Here is a 23,325-nt window from a genome sequence, read left to right as displayed (position 1 = left end):
AGACAGGGATAGAGTTAATGGAAAAATTTCTAGACTGTGAGAAGTAAAGATAAGAGAGAGAGGGAGTAAAGAACCAAAACCAAAATATTTCATTTACAGTGAGCTTAAGACCAGCATTCCAAAGTATATAGATAAAATGAATGCTAAGAAAGATGACAGGCCAGTGCAGTGGCTCACGCCTGTAACCCCAGCACTTTGGGTGGCCAAGATGGGAGGATTGCTTGAGCCCAGGAGTTCAAGATCAGCCTGGGCAACATGGCAAGACATCGTCTCTATTAATTATAAAATAAAGTTTAAAAAAAGGATGACAAACATGATCAATAATTAGAACATGAATTTAAATCAGATAATACTGATTTCATAGAAACATTTGACAAAGTATTTAAAATTGGTATGTTTAAGATGTTCATAAATAAATGAAGACATAGTATCCATAAATATGTTAAATTATAAGACACAAACAGAAAGATCTAAAATAAAAATGGATGAGAAGAAGAAACAATTTGAAATCTTTTTTTTTGTTTTTGAGGCATGGTCTCACTCTGTCACCCAGGCTGGAGTGCAGTGGCACAATCATGGCTCACTGCTGTCTTGACATCCCTTGCCCAAGTGATCTTCCCACCTCAGCCTCCTGAGTAGCTGGGATTACTGTTGTGTGCCACCACGCCTGACTAATTTTTGTATTTTTTTTTTTTTTTTTTCTGTAGAAACAGGATTTCACCAAGTTGCCCAGGCTGGTCTCGAACTCCTGGGCTCTAGTGATCCTCCCACCTCAGCCTTCCAAAGTGGTGGGATTACAGGTAGTAGCCACTGCACCTGGCCAATTAGAACTCTCAAAAGTAAAAATATAGTCACTTAAATTGAAAACAAAAAAAATAGATGGGTTGGATTTTAGACTGAACACAGTCTAAAACAAGTCAGGGAATGAAATGGAGTGCTGAAGAATTAACCTAGTATAACTCACATAGAGTCAAAGAGGCAAAATATAAAAGAGTAGGTAGGATACAAAGGAAAGATCAATAAACTCTAAATTGCATTTAATAGAAATTCCATAAAACGAGATTGGAGGGGAGAGTGGAGAAACAATATTTGAAGTTTTTTTTTTTTTTTTTGACAGTCTCGTTCTGTTGCCAGGCTGGAGTGCAATGGCGCAATCTCGGCTCACTGCAACCTCTGCCTCCAGGTTTCAAGCGATTCTCCCACCTCAACCTCCCAAGTAGTTGAGATTACAGGCACCCGCCACTACGCCTGGCTAATTTTAGTATTTTAGTAGAGATGGGGTTTCACCATGTTGGTCAGGCTGGTCTCGAACTCCTGACCTCAGGTGATCCGCCCACCTCAGCCTCCCAAAGTGCTGGGATTACAGGTGTGAGCCACCGCGCCTGGCTATTTGAAGATCTTATAGCTGAACATTTTTTAATTTGCAAAAAGACATTAGGAATTTGTTACCTATACAGTCATTCATTCAGTGAACAAACACTGAATGAAAACTTATGTTTTACACTCCAGAGTAGAAACAAGGGATCCACAATGAATGTAGTATAATCCTTGCCTTTGCTTGAGGGGCTCACAATTAGTAGGAGGGATGGACTTGTTTAATTAAAATGTAGTGTAAAATTTCCATGATAAAGCAGTGTATTACAGAATTAAGGAGGAAGAATACTCCTGGGAGGACTAACAAAAGCTTCATGGAGGAGATGAGATGATACTCAAGCTGAATCTTTAAGTTGAGAGTTCCCTAGACCATTGAGTCAACAGAGGAATGAAAGAGCATGGCATATTTGGTGGCTGCTGAGTGGTTCTGGGTAGTTCTAGCTTCTAGAATACATGGAAGACAAGTCCTTAAGACATAAGTTAAGGGGACTGCTGGGAAAATCTTAATAGCCTTTTAAATATAAAAACATTTATTGGCCGGGTGCGGTGGCTCACACATGTAATCCCAGCACTTTGGGAGGTTGAGGCGGGCGGATCATGAGGTCAGGAGTTCGAGACCAGCCTGATCAATATGGTGAAACCCTGCCTGTACTAAAAATACAAAAATTAGCCAGGCGTGGTGGTGCACGTCTGTAATCCCAGCTACTTAGGAGGCTGAGGCAGGAGAATCGCTTGATCCTGGGAGGCGGAGGTTGCAGTGAGCCAATATCGCGCCACTGCACTCCAGCCTGGGCAACAGAGTGAGACTCCATCTCAAAACAAACATAAACACTTATTAAAAGTTTATTGAAGTGTAATAAGTAAATGCATAGAATGGAGAGATATACCATTATACCATATTCATAAATATGATAACTCAGTATCATAAAGATGGGGTTTTCTCCAAAATAAATTCAATGCAATGCTACTCAATATCCAAATACTTTTTAAAAATGAAAGATTTTTAAAAAATTAAACCTGACTGGTTACATATTTATATAAAAGAACTAAAAATAGCCAAGATAATTTTGAAAAGAACAGGTATGTATCCTACCAGCTAATAATATTTTTCTAGAAAGTTTTAACAATTAAAATATAGAAGTATTTCATTCTTAAATATTGAGAAGCATTCATGGTGCTCATATATTTATGGCAAGATGTAGAGAAAAATGAGAAATTTGAATTTTAAGGCAATCACTCTGGCATTAGTATACCAGATGACCTGGTGTGGGGGCAAGATTGAGAGTTGGGGTGACCTGCTGGCTGCTTCAAAAGGTGTGATACTAGATACTGAGAATGGAAGATGAGGGTAGTGAGAATGAAAAAGATCTCATTAGATAACTATTTGGGAAAGAGTACCAACAGATCTTGAAGTTTAGCTTTGTTGGAGGTGGGTGGGTTGGGCAGGCAACAGGGGAAGGAGAAGAGTCAAGGAGAACTTCAAAGTATCAGCCTGGACTCCTTGGTAGATGGTGAGCCTTAAGGATCTCTGGGACAGACAACTAGATTTCTGTAAAAGAGGCATGGAGCTTGGGAGAGTTTGAGGCAGAAGTCTCAGGGAATAGTGGGAGTAATGAAAATAAACAAATTCCCCCAGACAGACTCATCAGGTAGAGTAGGAAAATGATGAGTGAACGAACAATACTTCCTCAAGGAGATGATGCCTGTCTCTGGGCCTTGAAGGATGGGGGATGGGCAGGAGCAGCCCAGGTTAGAGGGAAGATGTGGAAGTTAAGAGCGAACAGAGGGCGCTGATGCTGGAGAGGATCACACACGAGGTAGGGAAGCAAGAGGAACCTCCCAGGTGGTGAGAAGAGAGAAAGGGGCAAATAAGGAAGAAAACCTTTTCATTTTTCTACGCACTCATGCAAAATGACAGGTAGACTCTCACCTTTGCATTGATCACAAGTCGGATGGCATCTCTCACAGGTCTGTGTGCTTTGCTCTACATAGTAATGGTCTGGGCAGGAGCGATGACACTCTCCTTTGGAGCGGAGCAGAAAGAAAAATCTATCGCAAGACAGGCAGTCTGTGGGCCGTGGGCCCTGGCACCCCTTGCAGCTCCTGTTGCACCTCTCACACCGGCCAGTGGAGTTGTCTGCGTAATATCTGAAACCAAAGGAGAAGAAAAGATGGAATAGTAAGCTTTGCTCCTAAATTGGATGCAGTGGAAAAACATGGTGGTCAGGTTTCATTTACAAGCTGAGTGACTTTAGCCTCTTTACCTTACTCATTAGATTCATTGCTAATAACACTAATGAATCCAATGATTCCCAGTGTTCTTACCTGTAAATTGGGCCAATCCCTCCCCTACTATTTGTGAAAATTAAACTGGGTAACTAACACATATGAAAAGACCTAGTGCTTATCACACCTAGTAGCACCTCCATCGTTGCTAGCTACCATTGCCTTTTTCTACCATGTGTCTCTCCAAGTTCATGCTTTAAGTTGTGATTAATGGCTGGGATCAGAGAATGGAAGGATCTTTTTTTTTTTTTTAAATAGAGATGGGTGTCTCACTATGTTGGCCTGGCCATTCAGAGATACATTTAAAAGATCCATCCAGGCCGGGTGCAGTGGCTCACACCTGTAATTATAGCACTTTGGGAGGCCAAGGTGGGTGGATCACTTGAGGTCAGAAGTTTGAGACCAGCCTGGTCAACATGGTGAAACCCTGTCTCTACTAAAAATACAAAAATTAGCCAGACGTGGTAGCATGTGCCTGTAATCTCAGCTACTTGGGAGGCTGAGGCAGGAGAATTGTTTGAACCTGGGAGGTGGAGGTTGCAGTGAGCCGAGATCATCCCACTGCACTCCAGCCTAGGCGATAATGTGAGACTCCGTCTCAAAAAAAGAGATCCATCGGGCCAGGCACAGTGGCTCACACTTGTAATCCCAGCACTTTGGGAGGCCAAGATGAGAGGATGGCTTGAGGCCAGGAGTTCAAGACCAGCCTGGTCAATCAACATGGCGAAAACTCATCTCTACTAAGAGTACAAACAAACAAACAAAAATAGCCAGATGTGATGTGTAGTCCCAGCTACTTGGGTGGCTGAGGCATGAGAATTGTTTGAACCCAGGAGAGTGAGCTGAGAGCACACCACTGCACTCTAGCCTGGGTGACAGAGTGAGACTATCATAAATAAAATAAAAGATAACATAAAATAAATAAATGTACCTCTGAATTATTCTTCTAATTTGTCAATTAAAAAACAAATTTTGAAACAGGAGGTGACAAGTGTGATATTGACGTTTACATAATAGATATAACCTTGTTTGAAAAGATTTTTGGAGGCTAAATATAATAACTGTAACCACTATTCATTAAGTTTCTACTAATATGCCTGATAGTATTCCAGGGACTTCATAAACATTATTTCACCTTATTGAACCTACAAATGAGACACTAGAGTGTGGTAGTTAGCACTTGCCCTCTGGAACAAGACTACAGTTTTAAATCCCAGTCATACCACTTACAAGCTGTGTGACCTTGGGCCAGTCACTCAACATCTCTGTGCCTCAGGTTTCTCATCTATAAGATGGGACTAATGTTAGCACCTACAATTCAACATGTAATTACTGAGAAAGGGGTGGGGACCATGATGGGCACATTATAAATAATTAATGTATATTAGTGATAATTATAAATTTTATGGTTTATCCTCATAGCAAATCTTATGATTTAGGTATTATTATCCTTATTTTACAGAAGCAAACATTGAAGCTTAGAGAATTTAGACAACTTGCTTAAAGTCAGTTAGTGAAATGAGACAATATGATTTGAGCTTAACTGTTAAACGCTACAACAAAATAGTGCATTAATTGAAGGTAAACAAAGGTTTGTAAGCAAGATAAAAAAGGGTAACAAAATTCTTGCTAAGGATGAACTTCTAAAGGTCATCTGATTCATCTCTGTATTTCTAGATATCAGCACCACTAAACCTATCCTAGAAACCTAAAGGTTCATCTTTGTTTTCTCTGGTGCAACACTACAGGTCCCAATAGGCTTTTTTTTGTAGACTAATTCAGCTCCATGAACTTGCTGAAAACTCACACCATGCCTAGGTCATGCTGAGCCTTGGTCTATTTAGCCACCTGTCACTGATCTGAGTGAGCACACTTGAACCTCAGCGGCCCAGCTTGTGGTAACTTGAGACTTCCTTCACTTTTTGCAGTTATGTGAAGAACAATGACTACTATGTGTCAATCTGTAAGACTGAGGTATCTGAGAGACAAGGCGATGATGAGCTGAATGGTTGACAAAGCCCACATAAGACTCAAGAAAAGAAACCATCAGGGAAAAGTGAAATCTACACAGAGCAGAGGGAATACACAGGATTAGAGTCAGAAGATAGAATTTTTACTCCTGGCTCTGCCATGTATTAGTAGCTCTGTGACTTTGGGCAAGTCACTTAACCCCTCTAAGCCTCAGTTTCTTCATCTGTAAAATGGAGAGACTAACAGTAACCTCATGAGATTGTTGTAGAATCAAATCATAATGTAAAGATATATCGTGAGTGGAAATACTTTGTAACTCTTAAGCAGCATACAAAAGTTTTTTTACCTACTGTTTTTATTATAGATTGTTATAAAGATGAAAAGCATCAGTAGGAACTGTGGGAAAGAAAGCTTATCAATTCTAAGTAGGTTTTTAAAATTATCAAGGAGTAATGCTAAAAGAGACAATGAAGAGTTTATTGGAACAGATTAAAAGAGTACAACACCACTGCTTGATTTGAGGACTCATCTTTTGAGCCTCCCAGCCTTGAAGAGCATAAGCACAAGCAGTAACCTAGGCTTTAAAGAAACTTCTCTGAGTTAAACACCAAAATAATTATGTGGGTTGGGATAGGGTGCAGAGAAGTATATGCCTACTTTTCCAAGGCAGAGATTTAACATACAAGGGTTATGCCAAGCATGTGGAACACTGATTTTACTAAAGGAAGAGTTCTCTTATACCTCATGAATATTCCATTTCTTCTTTATTAAAGAGATCTATGGCAACCTGTGCCTCCCCCAACCAGCCCTGGGGAGCTTTACACACTGTGGAACAATTGTCTTCTTAATTCCATGGTCTGCATTCTACTTAGATCACAGGATGATCAAGCACCCTTTTTGTGTTTGAGAGTATTTACTGACTTGATTTGAGGAAGATGGGATCCAGATCTTTTCAGACACTTACTAGGGTGATGCAGAAGGGCTAAGCCAGGTAGCTTCATCCCTGTTTTTTTTTTTTTTTTTTTTTTTAAGACAGAGCCTTGTTCTGTTGCCCAGGCTGGAGTGCAGTGGTGCAATCTTGGCTCACTGAAACCTTCGCCTCCAAGGTTCAAGCAATTCTCATGCCACAGATTCCCCAGTAGCTGGGATCACAGGTGCCTGCCTGCACACCCTGCTAATTTTTGTATTGTTAATAGAGACAGGGTCTCACCATGTTGGCAAGGCTGGTCTTGAACTCCCGGCCTCAAGTGATCTGCCCGCCTCAGCCTTTGAAAGTGCTGGAATTACAGGCATGAGCCAGCACACCTGGCCATCCATCTCTGTTCTTGTCTGGCAGGGCCCTTTCTTCCTTGATCTATATGACTGGTGTTTTTCTTTTTTTCTGAGACAGAGTCTTGCTCCAGGTTGGAGTGCAGTGGTGTGATCTTGGCTCACTGCAACCTTGGCCTCCTGGGTTCAAGCAATTCTCCTCCCTCAGCCTCCCAAGTAGCTGGGATGACAGGCACGTGCCACCATGCCTGGCTAGTTTTTGTATTTTTAGTAGAGACGGGGTTTCACCCTGTTGGCCAGGCTCGTCTCAAACTCCTAACCTCGCCTCCCACCCACCTCAGCCTCCCAAAGTGCTGGGATTATAGGTGTGAGCCACCCTGCCCAGCCTGGCTGGTGTTTTTCAAGAGCTGCCAACGTGTGGCTCTGTGCTGAGTGTTGTAGAAGCAAATGTAAGACGTAAGAGGTGTTTTTCTTCCATGAGTTTATAATTTTCTTGGGAAGAGGCATATAAAAATAAGAATAAACTCTTAAAGTCAGTGATATGGTTTGGCTCTGTGTCTCACCCAAATCTCATCTTGAATTGTACTCCCATAATTCCCATGTGCTGTGGGAGGGACCCTGTGGGAGATGGTTGGATTGTAGGGGCAGTTTCCCCCATGCTGTTCTTGCGGTTGTGAATAAGTCTTACAAGATAGGACGATTTGATAAGGAGAAACTCGTTTCACCTGGCTCTCATTCTCTCTTTTTGCCTGCCGCTATCCACATAAGATGTGACTTGCTCCTACTTGCCTTCTGCCATGATTGTGAGGCCTCCCCATCCACATGGAACTGTAAGTCGAATTAAACCTGTTTAGTTTGTAAATTGCCCAGTCTTTGGGTATGTCTTTATCAGCCGCGTGAAAACAAACACAGTCAGTCTTTCTTTTACTCATCTTATTTATACATACAAAGTACTCATCATGAAATGTGTTAAATAAATAAGTGAATGAATGAGATAAATCAAAATGCAAGGCAGCATATAGCACTAAAATGAATGAAACAAGCAGTAGCTGCTATAGGACCGAAGAGATGTGTCAATTTGGGTGAAAGCATTTGAGGAAGGTCTAACGTTACAGCCCTTGATTTGGGTCTGGAGACTCCCAGTGCTCTAGGTTATTGATTGGGTAGAAAGAGTCAGCAACAGGCTTATCATCAATCTTTTACTCTTTACTGGGAATGCCCGGGGGAAAAAAAGGATATGCTGGCAATCAGACCTTCTGATAACACTAACGGTTCTTCCTAGCAGAAAAATAATAGAGTCCTTATCCATGAAATGCTTTTAGAAGGATACATCAAGTGTGTGTGTCTAGGTTGTTTATGATAACAAAACCTGTAATTTGTGGATTTATAGGGGACATGACAGGTTGGGGAATTAATGGGGAATAAATGGAGATGTTAATGGAACTATTTCCTTTGTAAATCAATGTTCCACACTCACTGCTCTCCTCACATAAGCAGGTTGGGAGAATGTGAGACCCTGAATTTTAAATCTGAATCAGAACAAGTCCTGAAGCTGAAGAAAAAGAACCTCCATTAATGATCTTGGGCTTCTCTGAGGAAAGGATGCTTTGCTTCTGCCTTGTGATTGCTGAGACCCTTTGCCAAATTGTTTTAATTTTTAGAAACAAGGTCTTGCTCTGTCACCGAGGCTGGAGTGCAGTGGTGCAATCATAGCTTACTGCAGCCTCCAACTCCTGGGTTCAAGTGATCATCCCCTGCCTCAGCTTCCATAGAAGCTGGGACTATAGCCTGATGCACCATGCCCAGCTAATCTTATTTTAATATTTTACAGATGGGGTCTCACTATGTTGCCCATACTGGTTCAAACTCCTGCCTTAAGTGATCCTCCAGCCTCAACCTCCCACGTAGTTGGGATTACAGGCATGAGCCACAGTGCCCAGCTGCCAATATGCTTTGAATTATCAGTAAGGACTGTCGTTGAGGAAGATCAGTTGCTCAGGTGAGTCCAGCTTGACAATCTGACCCTTTGTGTTAACTCACCCTGTCACTCTGCCTCTCCTGTTTCTCTTCTGTTACTGTGAATTGGTTCATCTTTGCTCCTAACTAGCACTGAGACTTCAACCTGGTTTTATAAGTGCTCTGAATCTTAGTTTCCTCATTTGTAAAATGGGTTGATATCTGGTGTGGCTGTGAAATTACATGGGGGAAAATGTATCGAGCACTTACCCTTCCCTGCACTGGAGCAGGCACTCTTTTCCTAGCTGGAACCAGCCCGGTCGGCAGGAGTGGCACTGCTTGCTGTGTCTCCCTTCACATGTCCTGCAAGAGCTGTGGCAGTGGGCACACCGGTTGCTGTCCTCATCGGCATAATAGCCCTCTGGGCAGTCCTTCACACAGGTTGTGTCTGTCATGGGGGAAAAAATGTCTATTTGGACATCGAGCATGACACATGTCTCCCCTGTATTTTCCCTCTTGTGTACCATGGCGGGAGGGAGGAGAGGGCTGCAGGAGGAATGGGATGATCCTGTGAGCTGATGGATATGTTTGGGAAATAAGATTAGTGTCCAAGAAACAGAATTGCCCTAAGACCATGAGGAATACAAGGAAAACAGAAGTCAGTGATATGGTTTGGCTCTGTGTCCCACCCAAATCTCATCAGTGATCCCATCTCATCTCATCAGAGATCCAAATCTCATCTGTGTCCCACCCAAATCTCTCAGTGGATTAGCTGTGGTGGGTAGAACAGAAACTACAGTCCGGCGCCTGTGGATGTTGGCAATGGCTCATTGTCCAGCTCATGTATCTGGTTAACTAGGGGGAAGCCCCAGCTTCCTGAAGGAAAAACACCACTGTATTAGTCTCTTATTGCTGTTCCTATGAAGTATCCCCAACTTGGGGCCTTGAAACAACAATTTATTATCTTACTGTTCTGGAGGTCAGAAGTCCAAAATAGATCCACAGGGCTCTGTTCCTTTTAGAGGCTCTAGGAGGGAAATCTGTTTCCTTTCCTTTTCCACTTGCTAGAGTCCACCTGCATGCCTTGGCTCATGGCCCCTTCCTCTGTCTTCAAAGGCAGCAGTGCAGTAGCTTCTCTCTGTCCCTCTGCTTCTGATCACATCACCTTCTATTACTGACTCTGATCCCCTGGCATCTCTCTCTTTTTTTTTTGAGATGGAGTCTCGCTCTGTCGCCCAGGCTGGAGTGCAGTGGCGCAATCTTGGCTCACTGCAAGCTCCACCTTCTGGGTTCACACCATTCTCCTGCCTAAGCCTCCCGAGTAGCTGGGACTACAGGCGCCTGCCACCACACCCGGATAATTTTTTGTATTTCTAGTAGAGACGGGGTTTCACCGTTTTAGCCAGGATGGTCTCGATCTCCTGACCTTGTGATCCGCCCACCTCGGCCTCCCAAAGTGCTGGGATTACAGGCGTGAGCCAACACGCCTGGCCCACCCCCGGCATCTCTCTTATCAGACCCTTGTGATGGCATTGGGTCTACGTGGATAATGCAGGAAAATCTCTCTATGCCGAGATCCTCAACTAAATCACAGCCCCAAAGTCCTTTACCAAGTAGAGTAATACACTTACAGGATCTGGGGATCAGGATGTGACATCTTCAGGGGGGCCATTATTCAGTCTACCACAACGTCCAAAAAAAGTATCTAATTTATAAATAGCCTGACCCTGGTGGTGTGGTGGGACACGGTAGAGAGAATGTGAGGATACCAGGCTGAGCAAATCTGCACCCATTTCCCAGGGGGACTACAGCTCTGTGTCCTATACCAGCACTGAAGCCTCAATTCTAGTCTAATCTGCAGCCTCGGATGAGGGGAAGACCACTTTGTGGAGGCAAGCTGTCTTCTCTGTATGAAGGCATCTGAGATGATTACTGGTGGCACTCTAGATTGGATGTAAGTAGAAAAGAAGGTCCCATGGGGTGGGATTACATGGGAGACGTGGCTGGAGGGAATGCTTTTATGAAGCAGCAGCTGCTGGGAAGGAGAGTCACAGAGATATGTGGACCAGGAGCTAAGGTAGATGGATAGAGAAGACTGGTCTCTTTGAGTGTTTTCTATTGTGAAGTGATCAGGAATGGTATTGAGAATAGGTCTCCCTGTGTCTTAGCAGGGGGATGGTGTCCTCGCTCAATATGAAGAGGAAAAGCTTGCCACACGTCTTTAAAACATTTTTTTTTTAATGTTCAAAATTTTTAAATTTAAAATTTTAATTTTTTTCCATTTTTTGTAGAGATGAAGTCTCACTATGTTGCCTAGACTGGCCTTGAACTCCTGGGCTCAAGCAATCCTCCTGCCTCGACCTCCCAAAGTGCTGGGATTACAGGCATGAGCCACTGCGCCCAGCCTACCACACATGTCTATTTGGAGTTTCACGCTTCTCAGGTCTACTCTCCTGGTGGGGGAGAAAAGTGCTCATACTTCTTGGTCTTCACCATATTCATCTCTGTCTTCTGTCTCCTATGACTTCTTATTTAGTTAAGTTTTGTTTCATTATCTTTCTCCCATGCTTGTTTTAAGCCTAGTCACAGTATCCCTGGGAACCTGAGGACATTGTTTCATATTAGCAATAACCTTCAACTCTGATCTGTGGGACATGGCCAACCTTAACCTGTGCCACATTTTGCTCAAGAGGGATTTCTTAATCAACCATGCTAAATGGAGGGGAAATTTTGACGAGGAGCTGAATATCTACATGTTCTTAAAGTGTAACCCCACAGGCTACTTATTAGTTACAAGGGAATAAATAGTAATTATGCAGTAGAGAAACTGAACATCTTGGCCAGGTGATCAACATTAATATCATCGAGGAGAGGCATGTGGAGATCATGTTCCTCCAGGTGTGACTCTCGGAGGATAGACATCACTTCTGAAGTATGCTGGCCAAGCATGCACACTCTGCAACTGATCACGGGCAACTTCACAGTCACCCGAAAGGAAAAATGAAGACTGTATTTTTCCTTTCTTTTCTTTTTTTTCTGAGATAGAGTCTTGCTCTGTTGCCTAGGCTGGAGTGTAGTGGTGTGATCTCGGATCACTGCAACCTCTGTCTCCTGGGTTCAAGCGATTCCCCTGCCTCAGCCTCCCGAGTAGCTGGGACTACAGGTGCCCACCACCACACCTGGCTAATTTTTGTATTTTTAGTAGAGATGGGATTTCATCATGTTGGTCAGGCTGGTCTTGAACTCCTGACCTCATGATCTGCCCGCCTCGGCCTCCCAAAGTGCTGGGATTACAGGTGTGAGCCACCGTGCCCAGCCAAGACTGTATTTTTCTAAAGCATTGATATTGTGAAAGAAAAAGAAAGTGTGTGGAAACATTTCATATTAAAGGAGGCTAAAGGGACATGGAAGGGCCTGGCATAGTGGTTCATGCTTGTAATCCCAGCACTTTGGGAGACTGAGGCAGGAGAATAGCTAGAGCCCAGGAATTCAAGACCAGCCTGGGGAACACAGTGAGACCCTTGTCTCTAAAAAGAAAAAAAAATGGCTGGACATGACATGGAAGGGCCAGGCATGGTGGTTCATGCCTGTAATCCCATCCCATCTACTTGGGAGGCTGAGGCAGGAGGATCTCTTGAGCCCAGGAGTTCAAGGCTGCAGTGAACCATGATCGTGCCACTGCACTCCAACAGCCTGGGTACTGCGCCTGGCCAACTTGTCTCTTAAAACAAAAAACAAACAAACAAAAAAGTGGCTGGGGGAAGTGGCTCACACCTGTAATCCCAGCACTTTGGGAGGCTGAGGAGGGCAGACTGCTTGAGGCCAGGAGTTCAAGACCAGCCTGGCCAACATGGTGAAACCCCATCTCTACCAAAAATACAAAAAAAAAAAAAAAAAAAAAAAATTAGCCAGGAGCGATGGTGCCCACCTGTAATCCCAGCTACTCAGAAGACTGAGGCATGACAATTGCTTGAACCCAGGAGTCAGAGGTTGCAGTGAGCCGAGATCATACCACTGCACTCCACTCTGAGCAACTGAGTGAGACTCCTTCCCAACAAACAAACAAAAAAGGGACATGGAAGCTAAATGAAACAACTGACTCTAGCCTGAATCCTAAAGGGGCACTGAGAAAATTGTAATATGGATAGTATATTAAAGTATTGTATGAATGTACAATTTATTAGAGTTGATAACTATCCTGCGGTTATGTAAGAAAATATCACTAATCTGAGGAAATAGGCACTAAAATATTTATGGGAAAGGGGCCATGATGTATGCCTTCAAATGGCTTCGAAAAATATGTATTGGGAATGATGTACATGTATACATTGCGAGAGTGAGAGAAAGTGATAGAGAGAGACAGAATGAGTGAGAAGGGGGGAGAGAGCCCACGAGCAAATGATAAAGCAAATGGTGTAGAAGATGAGCAATTTGCGAACTGGATGAAGCACATGCGTGCGCTGTTCTTTGTACAGTTCTTACTCTTGCATCTTTTCTGCAGGTTTAAACATTTCCCAAAAACAAAGCAAAAAATCAAAAAGAAAGAAGCCAGTATCTACTGGACAAGGCAGTGTGCAAGGCAGTTTCCCAGAGAGATGGAAACACAAAGCTGTCCTCGGAGAAGTAACTCACTGAGAAGAAGGCTGTTCCTGGGGCATGTTTGACACTGGTCCTCCGCCGGCCCCATGCAGTGGAAGCACTTAACATGGCAGGGCTTGCACCCGGGAGCATCCTCATCCCAGTACTCGGAGGGTGCGCATTTCTTGTTGGCCATGCAGCTCCCACGAGGGTTCATGATCAGGCCTTTCTGACAGGCGGTGCAGGTCCCAGACGATGAGCAGGTCAAGCAGGACTTGTGGCAATCTGTGGGCGTGGAGGGGCAGCAGACAGAGTGAGCGAGGGCCAGGGTGGCCCTCGTGGGAATGGCTTCCCCTGGGAAAGGGTCTTCACATTCCTTTCACATTTCTTCCAGAGATTTCCAGAGCTCTGGGCCAATGGTGTGGGGCCATGAGTTGAGTACAGCCCTTGAGCTCTGGGGTGGACCATTCTTTTGCAAAATGAGAGAAAATTATTATTTTATTTTCTCTGTTGTATCCAGAGAGGGCTTTCCTGCAACAGCCATCTCAGAAATATTAGTAAGGCTCACTATAATTACCCAAACTGCAACAAAATAATAACAAGCCATTCTGTAATGGCACCGAATTTTCCACCGTCATAACACCTACTGTTATGGTCCTCCACTCACCTCCGGAGTACCTTGAGCTTATCACGAATACAGCAATTGTTGGAATGTATTTAATTGTCTGTTGACAAATAAAGGTCCCTTTTGCATTTATTTTTGAATACATAGTGCCTATGAGAGGGCCTGGCATGTAATAGGAATCGATAAGTATTTGTTAAAAAAAGAAAATAACAATTATCTTCCACCTCTAGGTTTTCTTTTTCTGTATTTAACTAGAGACGGGGGCTGGGTGCAGTGGCTTACGCCTGTAATCCTAGCACTTTGGGAGGCCAAGGTGGATGGATTGCTTGAGCCCAGGAGTTCGAGACCAGCCTGAGCAACATGGCAAGACACTGTCTCTAGAAAAAACACAAAAATTAGCTGGGCATGGTGGCGGGTGCCTGTAGTCCCAGCTACTCAGGAGGCTAAGGTGGAAGGATCTCCTGAGCCCAGGAGGTCAAGGCTGCAGTGAGCTGTGATTGTGCCACTGCACTCCAGCCTGGGTAACAGAGTGAGACCCTGTCTCAGGAAAAAAAAAAAAAAAATAGAGATGGGCCTTCACTTTGCTGCCCAGGCTGGTCTTGAACTCCTGGCCTCAAGTGATTTTCCTGCCTTGGCCTCCCAAAGGGCTGGGATTATAGGCATGAGCCACTGCACCAGGCCGACCATCTCTGGGATTTAGTAGTTGCCATTCTGTCTGCCTGCAATTCTCTTCTCCCAGAGGCATGCATGGTTTGCTTCCTGCCTTTCTCAATGAAATCTAAGACATCTCTCAAGTTTTATCTCCATCCTGCCTATCTCCCTGTCCTGCCCCTCTGCCTTATTTTTGCTCTTGGCTTATGGTCGTTAGTACCTGTCTTCCCTAATAGAATGTGAGCTCCATGAGGGCAGGGACTCTGTCTCACTCCCTGCTGTTCCCCAGACCTGAAAGAGCACACGGCACATAGCAGGCCCCCCTGTAAGCATTCCCTGGGTGGATACATGCATGGTATTATTATTGTTTATATTATCCTCTCATTTTATCTAAATCAGGAAATTGAGGCTGGAGATGCTAAGTCACTTACGCTAAGTAGTATCAGGAGTTGAGCCCAGGACCTTAGCAACTGCCTTGCTGCTTCTGCTCCAGTGCTTCAGGAAAGGTATGGGACTTTTAGAGGTGTCTGTACTATCTATTACAGGATAATCTGGGTGATTGGAATGGATCCAAAGTCCTTGTGTTTCTTAGAGAAGATCCTGCTTACAGATTTTTTTTTTCTTTTTTTTGCTATAGGTTCTTGCTCTGTCACCCAGGCTAGAGTGCAGTGGTGTGATCATGGCTCACTGAAACATTGACCTCCCAGGCTAAAGTGATCCCCCCATCTCAGCCTCTTGAGTAGCTGGGACTACAGGCACACACCACTACATCTGGCTAATTTTTGTATAATTATTTTTGTTTTAGAAATAGGGTCTTGCTATGTTGCCCAGGCTGGTCTCAAATTCCTGGACTCAAGAGATCCTCCCACCTTGGCCTCCCAAAGTGTTGTTGAGATTACAGATGTGAGCCACCGTGTCTGGCTGAGATTGCTCCATTCTAAATGCTTCTCTACACTTCCCCAAATCTTAATTTTCAGATCAGGTTCTTTGTATTATCTCTCTGGAAAGTCAGGTTGTCACTGTTTCTTCCAATACCACATTCCTTCCCCTCCCTTTGGTCTGGTAGAAAGTGCAATGGCGGCCGGGCATGGTGGCTCACGCCTGTAATCCCAGCACTTTGGGAGGCAGAGACGGGCAGATCACCTAAGGTCAGGAGTTCGAGACCACCCTGACCAATATGGAGAAACTCCGTCTCTACTAAAAATACAAAATTAGCTGGGTGTGGTGGCACATGCCTGTAATCCCAGTCACTCGGGAAGCTGAAGCAGGAGAATCTCTTGAACCAGGGAGGCGGAGGTTGTGGTGAGTCCAGATCGCGCCATTGCACTCCAGCCCGGCAGCAACTAGAGCAAAACTCCGTCTCAAAAAAAAAAAAAAAAAGAAAGAAAGTGCAACGTCATTGTAGGGAGACACCTCAAGTGAGTTTCCAACTCTGTCCTCACTAGTGGGGTCACATTGAGCAAGTGCTTAACTTCTCAAAGCATCTGTTTCCTTCTCAGAAAAATGCAGAAAATTGCCATTTACCTCAATGGCTCTCAACCCACACTAAGCATCAGAATTACTGGTGGTGGGAGAAGGAATTAGAATGTTGGGTGCAGGCATCTGTGGTTTTAAGAGCTGCCCAGGTGATTCTAATGGGCAACCAGGGGCCTTTCTCAAGGAGATAATTAAATCAGATAAATTAAGAAAACATACTCTGAGACCTGTAAAGCTCTCTGTATGGTAAATTACTTTCATTTTTCAACACCAGAGAAAGGCCAGAAGTTGAACCTCAGTTCCTGCCCTCGCGGAGGCAAGATGGCGCTGGAGGCCTGCTGCTGAGTCTCTCACCTCCCAGACGCCATTCCCAGCTCCACAGCCTGCCTCCCACACGAACACCCGCCTCTTCTGCATGCGGACACAGCCTTGACATCCACGCTTTTTCACATATGGGCAGGTAGGACATTAACACTAAATAGTGCTTTATATAAAACACACAAAAAGGCATATCCACAGCACAAGGCTGGAGCAGAAAGCCTTCAGGACCGAGACACATCTTCATGTCCTACTAAAAACCTTCCCCTCAGTATGTCCTAGGGTGTGGGTGTCCCAGGGTTTCTCAGTGGAAGGTCACTCTCAGGCTCTCGCGGTTGTTAGGGGAATTGCCTCTGGACATCTATCTTGTCGTGTTTGCTTGGGGGCGACATGTGGGGGTGAAGGACCTCAGGCTGCCTCATCGGAGTGAATCCTGGGCTCTAGAAAAGCCCCCGCCCCACAACATTTCTCTCACTTGCTAGAGAATTCTAGAGTGCATAACTTATTTTATTTTTCTGTTCCTTGATAATGAATAAGAGGCAAATGATTCATGCCGAGTTAAAACATAAGGAGGTATAAATAATAGCAGATACTTTCTTGAACATGCAGGGACTGAGTGGGAGTGGAAATGGGGACCTTGGAGCAGGAATTGAAGGATATGAAGAGGAAGGTGGGGAGCTTCCAGGGAGCAAACCATGAAGGGAGGCTGGGCGCGGTGGCTCACACCTGTAATCCCAGCACTTTGGGAGGTCGGGGTGGGCGGATCACTTGAGATCAGGCATTCAGGACCAGCCTGGCCAACATGGTGAAACCCTGTCTCTACTAAAAATACAAAAATTAGCTAGGTGTGGTGGCAGCCGCCTATAATCCCAGCTACTCAGGAGGCTGAGGCAGGAGAACCACTTGAACCCAGGAGGTGGCGGCTGCGATGAGCTGAGATCATGCCACTGCACTCCAACCTGGGCAACAGAGTGAGACTCCATCTCAAGAACAACAACAACAAAATATGGACCGAGCGCCATGGCTCACGCTTGTTATCCCAGCACTTTGCAAGGGCGAGGCAGGTGGATCACTTGAGGTCAGGAGTTCAAGACCAGCCTGGTCAACATGGTGAAACCCCCTCTCTACTAAAAATAGAAAAATTAGCCAGGTGTGGTGGCACACGCCTGTAGTCCCAGTTACTCAGGAGCCTGAGGCAGGCAAATTGCTTGAACCCAGGAGGCAGAGGTTGTAGTAAGCCAAGATCGTGCCACCGCACTCTAGCCAACAGAGTGAGACTCTGTCTCAAAAAAAAAAAAAAAAAAAAATCACCCATGAAGGGAGACAAGAGGCACCAAGAAAGTCCCTTATGGTGGCACAATTTGCTTGTGTTATAAACTTTTAATGGCTTAACATTTCAAGAAAAGTCTCAGGTAGCTTTTGAAGGCTCCTCCTCTCTGCTGTAAATCTTTATATGATAACTTCTTTTGACCAGCAGTTCATAACCACTGTTGTGAGGAAGGTCCACGTGATTTGTCACTAATAAAAGTTACCTGTACAAAGCTTATGAGCGATTCATTTAAAAATTATTTACAACCGGTTCAAAATATGCCTCCTTGAGTGAGATGGTAAAGGATGAGACAGACTGGTCATGGTGACTCACACCTGTAATCCCAGCACTTTGGGAGCCCAAGGCAGAGGATTGCTTGAAGCCAGGAGTTCAAGACCAGCCTAGGTAACATTCTGAGACCTCATCTCTATGTTCCCAGCAACTCTGGAGGCTGAGGTGGGAGGATCACTTGAGCCCAGGAGGCGGAGGCTTCAGTGAGCCATGTTCGTGCTACTGAACTTGAGCCTGGGCAATAGAGGGAGACCTTGTCCCAAAACAAAAACACAACACAACAAAAAAAAAAAGATTGAGATGACAGCTCTGGCGCTGGGGCTGGGGCTGGAACTGTGCAAAGCCCGGAGCCTATTTTGAATCCCAGAAGTCTTTACCTCTGCACTCCTTAGTCTCCTTTTCATAATAGGTTCCTGCCGGACACTCCTCCAAGCACAGTCCATCATAGAGGACCCAGGAACTCTCAAGACAGAGCTCGCAGTCGTCAGCTTTGGGGCCACTGCACTCCAGACAGTCCTTATGGCAGAGGACACAGTGGTGCGAGTCTGCATAGAAGCCACGGGGACAGGACTGGTGGCACATATCATCGTGCAGGAAGAACTCAGGCATGCACTCTGGGAAAAGGAGGAAGCAGCAAGTTATCCCCGGGGGTAGGAGAAAGGAATTCATTGTCTGCAGTGGGCTAGCTCCTCCCTCAGCACTTTGGTTGATTTGACCTGAGAGTATGCTTGCCCTTTCCCCACCCTGCCAGGGCATAGACTTGATGTCTAACAAGCCCTGCCTTGGGACAAGGAGGCCACACATGATGACTGTATTAGATGGTGCTGGACTTACACAATGAAATGGTCTGCCCTTTGGAGGTGCAGTGCAAAAATTTGCAATGCTGCAAAAGACAGGGATGGCTGAGAGGCTGGTGGTATTGTTTGAAAAACCCAAAGAGCATTAACAGATTTAAAAAATTGTATTGAGAACCTCACACTGTTTTCAACACGGAAAGCAGTTTAGGAATGGTTGGATTAGTTAACTTTTCATTCACTGATCAGGTACAACAATGAATACAGGATTGATCAGTGTGAAGAATACATTGCGGGTTTATTTTTTTTGTGTTCATTTTCTTACTTTGGGGGGAATCCTGGGAAACACTTGAGGTCACACCAAGAGAATACTTTGGATAGGACAGCACCAGTTAAATGAGTCTGTCTTATTCTGGAGAGAAAATTGAACAGCTTTTTGGGGGAGATAATTCCTGAGGGAAAAAAACAACAAAATTTGTTCACAGCCAGAGTGGTCATCTCAGTCATAGTTGCCCGAACTTTTCTTTCTTATCCTTTTTAACAACTGCAGTTTTCTAGCTACCTCTGTGTTTTGTGGCTTACTATCAGTCTGTAAGATTTTGTGTTCCAAAAGATGGGAACAGCTGGGCGTGGTGCCTCACGCTTGTAATCCCAGCACTTTGGGAGGCTGACGACGGTGGATCACCTGAGGTCAGGAGTTTGAGACCAGCCTGACCAACATGGAGAAACCTCGTCTCTACTAAAAATGTTAAAATTAGCCGGGCGTGGTGGAGCGTGCCTGTAATCCCAGCTACTCTGGAGGCTGAGGCAGGAGAATCACTTAAACATGGGAGGCAGAAGTTGCAGTGAGCTGAGATTGAGCCATTGCACTCCAGCCTGGGCAACAAGAGTGAAACTCCATCTCAAGGAAAAAAAAAAAAGATGAGAACATTGGGTTCTTCTCTGTACCTCTAGCACCTAGGATAGCACTTGCACATCTGCTGTGTGTGTACATATGGGGGTGTGTGTAAGAAATCATCCAAAAAGGGGCTCTCGCTTGTCTTAACTTGCAGCATCCATAATGAAAAGGGTGTATCTCACCCTCAGTTTCTCTGATGACAGGCACAGAGACATACCTTTCAGGAATGGTAGGGAGACTGGTTCCCACAGCTCTTTGCCATCCACCCTCAGATAATCGGCCCCCACGTGGTGGCTCAGCAGAGCCTTGCTCTCCTGTGGGAAGCTCCTAGGTACCTTTGCATGTTTTCTCATGGATGCAGTCCTGACACATCTCTGGGCAATGCTTGCATACCCCCTCCACAGCCACGTGCCTCTCGGGGCAGTTTTCCTGGCACACTCCGTGGTGCAGGACGAGGCCTCCTTCACAAGAATGGCAGTTGGTGGCATTTCCTTCACATGTTCTGCAAGGAGAGCTACAGCGTTCACATATGCCGTCTTCTGCATAAGAGCCCCTGTGGAAGGAAGATAGAGTGCAACTGGAGAAGCTGACCTGCTGGAGAAGTGACTCATTCCTGGGGAAAAGGAATTAGGTCTAAAAACAAAAGGGCTGCTGCTGTCGTCAGCTGAGAGGCATCCATGGGATTTATAAGGAAGTGAAAAGAACATTCAGAAAAATGGAAGGAAAAGGACAAGCATTATTCTTGTGAAAGGAAAATAAATCTTGGGACCCCAATATTACTAAGCCAAAGGGAAAAATCAAGCTGGGAACTGCTTAGGGTAAACCTGCCTCCCACGCTATTCCTTAAAAAGATAGCTACTGGCCGGGTGTGGTGGCTCACACTTGTAATCCCAGCACTTTGGGAGGCCGAGGTGGGCAGGTCATGAGGTCAGGAGATCGAGACCATTCTGGCCAACATGGTGAAACACTGTCTCTACTAAAAAATACAAAAATTAGCTGGATGTGGTGGTGCACGCCTATAGTCTCAGCTACTCGGGAGGCTGAGACAGGAGAATCACTTGAACTCGGGAGTCAGAGGCTGCAGTGAGCCGAGATCATGCCACTGCACTCCAACCTGGTGACAGAGTGAGACTCTGTCTTCAAAAAAAAAAAAAAACCAAAAACCAGATAGTTACTAAGATTTTAAAAAGCTACAATGGGTTGGGTAGGGTGGCTCATGCCTATAATCCCAGCACTTTGGGAGGCTGAGGTGGGTGGATCATCTGAGATCAGGAGTTTGAGACCGGCTTGGCCAACATGGCAAAACCCAGTCTCTACTAACAACATAAAAATTAGCCGGGTGTGATGGCTTGCACCTGTAGTCCCAGCTACTCAGGAGGCTGAGACAGGAGAATTGCTTGAACCAGGAAGGCAGAGGTTGAGGTGAGCCGAGATTGTGCCACTGCACTCCAGCCTAGATAACAGAGCGAGATTCTGTCTCAAAAAAAAAAATAAATAAATAAAAAGCTACAATGTACTTTTTTTTTTTTTTTTTTTTTGAGACAGAGTCTTGCTCTGTCACCCAGGCTGGAGTGCATGGCACGATCTTGGCTCACCACAACCTTTGCCTCCCAGGTTCAAGTGATTCTCCTGCCTCAGCCTCCTGAGTAGCTGGGACTAGAGGTGCGTGCCACCATGCCTGGCTAATTGTTTTTGTATTTTTTTAGTAGATACGGGGTTTCACCGTGTTAGCCAGGATGGTCTGTAGGGTCCAGCCTACGGTGCTTAGCAGGTGTTCTCCCCGTGTGTGGAGACGAGAGATTGTAATAAATTAAGACACAAGACAAAGAGATAAAGAGAAAACAGCTGGGCTCGGGGGACCACTACCATCAAGATGCGGAGACCGGTAGTGGCCCCGAATGGCTGGGCACGCCGATATTTATTGCATACAAGACAAGTGGGCAGGGTAAGGAGGGTGAACCTTCTAAGTGATTGACAAAGTGAAGCAAGTCACGTGATTACAGGATAGGGGGCCCTTCCCTTTTAGGTAGCCGAAGCAGAGAAAGAAGGCAGTGTACGTCAGCATTTTCTTCTCTGCACTTACAAGAAAGATCAAAGACTTTAAGACTTTCACTATTTCTTCTACTGCTATCTACTATGAAGTTCAAAGAGGAACCAGGAGTGCAGGAGGAGCATGAAATTGGACAAGGAGTGTGACCACCGAAGCACAGCACCACAGGGAGGGGTTTAGGCCTCCGGATGACTGCGGGCAGGTCTGGATAATATCCAGCCTCCCACAAGAAGCTGGTGGAGCAGAGTGTTCCCTGACTCCCCCAGAAAAGGAGACTCCCTTTCGCGGTCTGCTAAGTAACGGGTGCCTTCCCAGACACTGGCGTTACCGCTCGACCAAGGAGCCCTCAAGCGGCCCTTATGCGGGAGTGACAGAGGGCTCACCTCTTGCCTCCTAGGTCACTTCTCACAATGTCCCTTCAGCACCTGACCCTATACCCGCCGGTTATTCCTAGGTTATATTAGTAATGCAACAAAGAGTAATATTAAAAGCTAATGATTAATGTTTATAATAATGATTGATAATTGTCCATGATCATCTCTATCTCTAATTTGTATTATGACTATTCTTATTCTAACTATTTTCTTTATTATACTGAAACAGTTTGTACCTTCAGTCTCTTGCCTCGGCACCTAGGTAATCCTCCGCCCACAATGGTCTCGATCTCTTGACCTCATGATCCGCCTGCCTTGGCCTCCTAAAGTGCTGGGATTACAGGCGTGAGCCACCGCGCCCGGCCTACAATGTACATCTTACATATATTGATTAATGTCTCATGTCTCCCTAAAAAGTATAAAACTAAGCTGTGCCCTGACCACCTTGGGCACATGTCATCAGGACCTCCTGAGGCTGTCATGGGCATGTGTCCTCAACTGTGGCAAAATAAACTTCCTAAATTGACTGAGACCTGCCTCAGATATTTGGGGTTCATATTCTTGTGAATTTGATTGGTTTGAGAACAATTGTTGTTAATTTGTGTATAGTTTAGTCATCTTCTCTTTTCCCTATGTGACCCAAGTTTTATTATTTTTTCTTTCTTTTTGTTAGAGCCTAACTTTAAAGTGGAAAATATTTTTTATTCAATTAATAAATTTTAAAAACATTTAATAAACAATAAAAATTTCCAAAAGACTCAAAAGGGTTAATGCCCTGTAAGATTGGAACCACTGGATGCTGTCAACCAACCTCTGATGACTTTTTTCAAATGCATACATATGAACATTTGCACACAGCACTAAACATATTTTGAGTACCAGCGTGTTTGTGCAAATCACTTTCTTCCAGGCGGAATCTTATGTCTGTGTATACAGAACCCCAGTGATTAAACTATCCCATTGTAGAAATCACTCACTGGTGGGGGAATACAGTAAAATATACAACCCCAATCCTCTCAAATATATTTGGGAGATGAGGGATGGATAGATGAGGTTTCTTTTTTTTCTTTTTTGTTATACTTTAAATTCTGCAGTACATGTGCAG

General features: G+C 44.8%; 1 protein-coding gene and 1 long non-coding RNA gene across 2 annotated transcripts in view; one reads left to right on the top strand and one right to left on the bottom strand.

Annotated features, from left to right (window-relative positions):
- Positions 1–23,325, bottom strand: part of PCSK5 (proprotein convertase subtilisin/kexin type 5) — a 461,615-nt gene that overhangs the window by 17,182 nt on the left and 421,108 nt on the right. Inside the window, exons 31-35 of the mRNA XM_034967553.4 lie at positions 20,132–20,349; positions 18,482–18,718; positions 13,489–13,719; positions 9,127–9,304; positions 3,305–3,522 (exon numbers count right to left, since the gene is read on the bottom strand). Of these exons, the coding sequence (XP_034823444.2) occupies positions 3,305–3,522; positions 9,127–9,304; positions 13,489–13,719; positions 18,482–18,718; positions 20,132–20,349 (1,082 nt within the window). The remainder of the gene's footprint in view (positions 1–3,304; positions 3,523–9,126; positions 9,305–13,488; positions 13,720–18,481; positions 18,719–20,131; positions 20,350–23,325) is intronic.
- LOC129393082 (uncharacterized) lies at positions 7,315–13,516 on the top strand. The gene is made up of 3 exons (XR_008619709.2): positions 7,315–7,730; positions 8,732–8,899; positions 10,657–13,516. It is a non-coding gene; the product is annotated as an uncharacterized LOC129393082 (long non-coding RNA).

This window comes from Pan paniscus, chromosome 11, assembly GCF_029289425.2.
Source record: "Pan paniscus chromosome 11, NHGRI_mPanPan1-v2.0_pri, whole genome shotgun sequence".
NCBI classification, from domain to species: domain Eukaryota; kingdom Metazoa; phylum Chordata; class Mammalia; order Primates; family Hominidae; genus Pan; species Pan paniscus.
The sequence above is the reverse complement of the archived record's forward strand: the minus strand, read 5'-3'. Positions and strand labels throughout refer to the sequence as shown.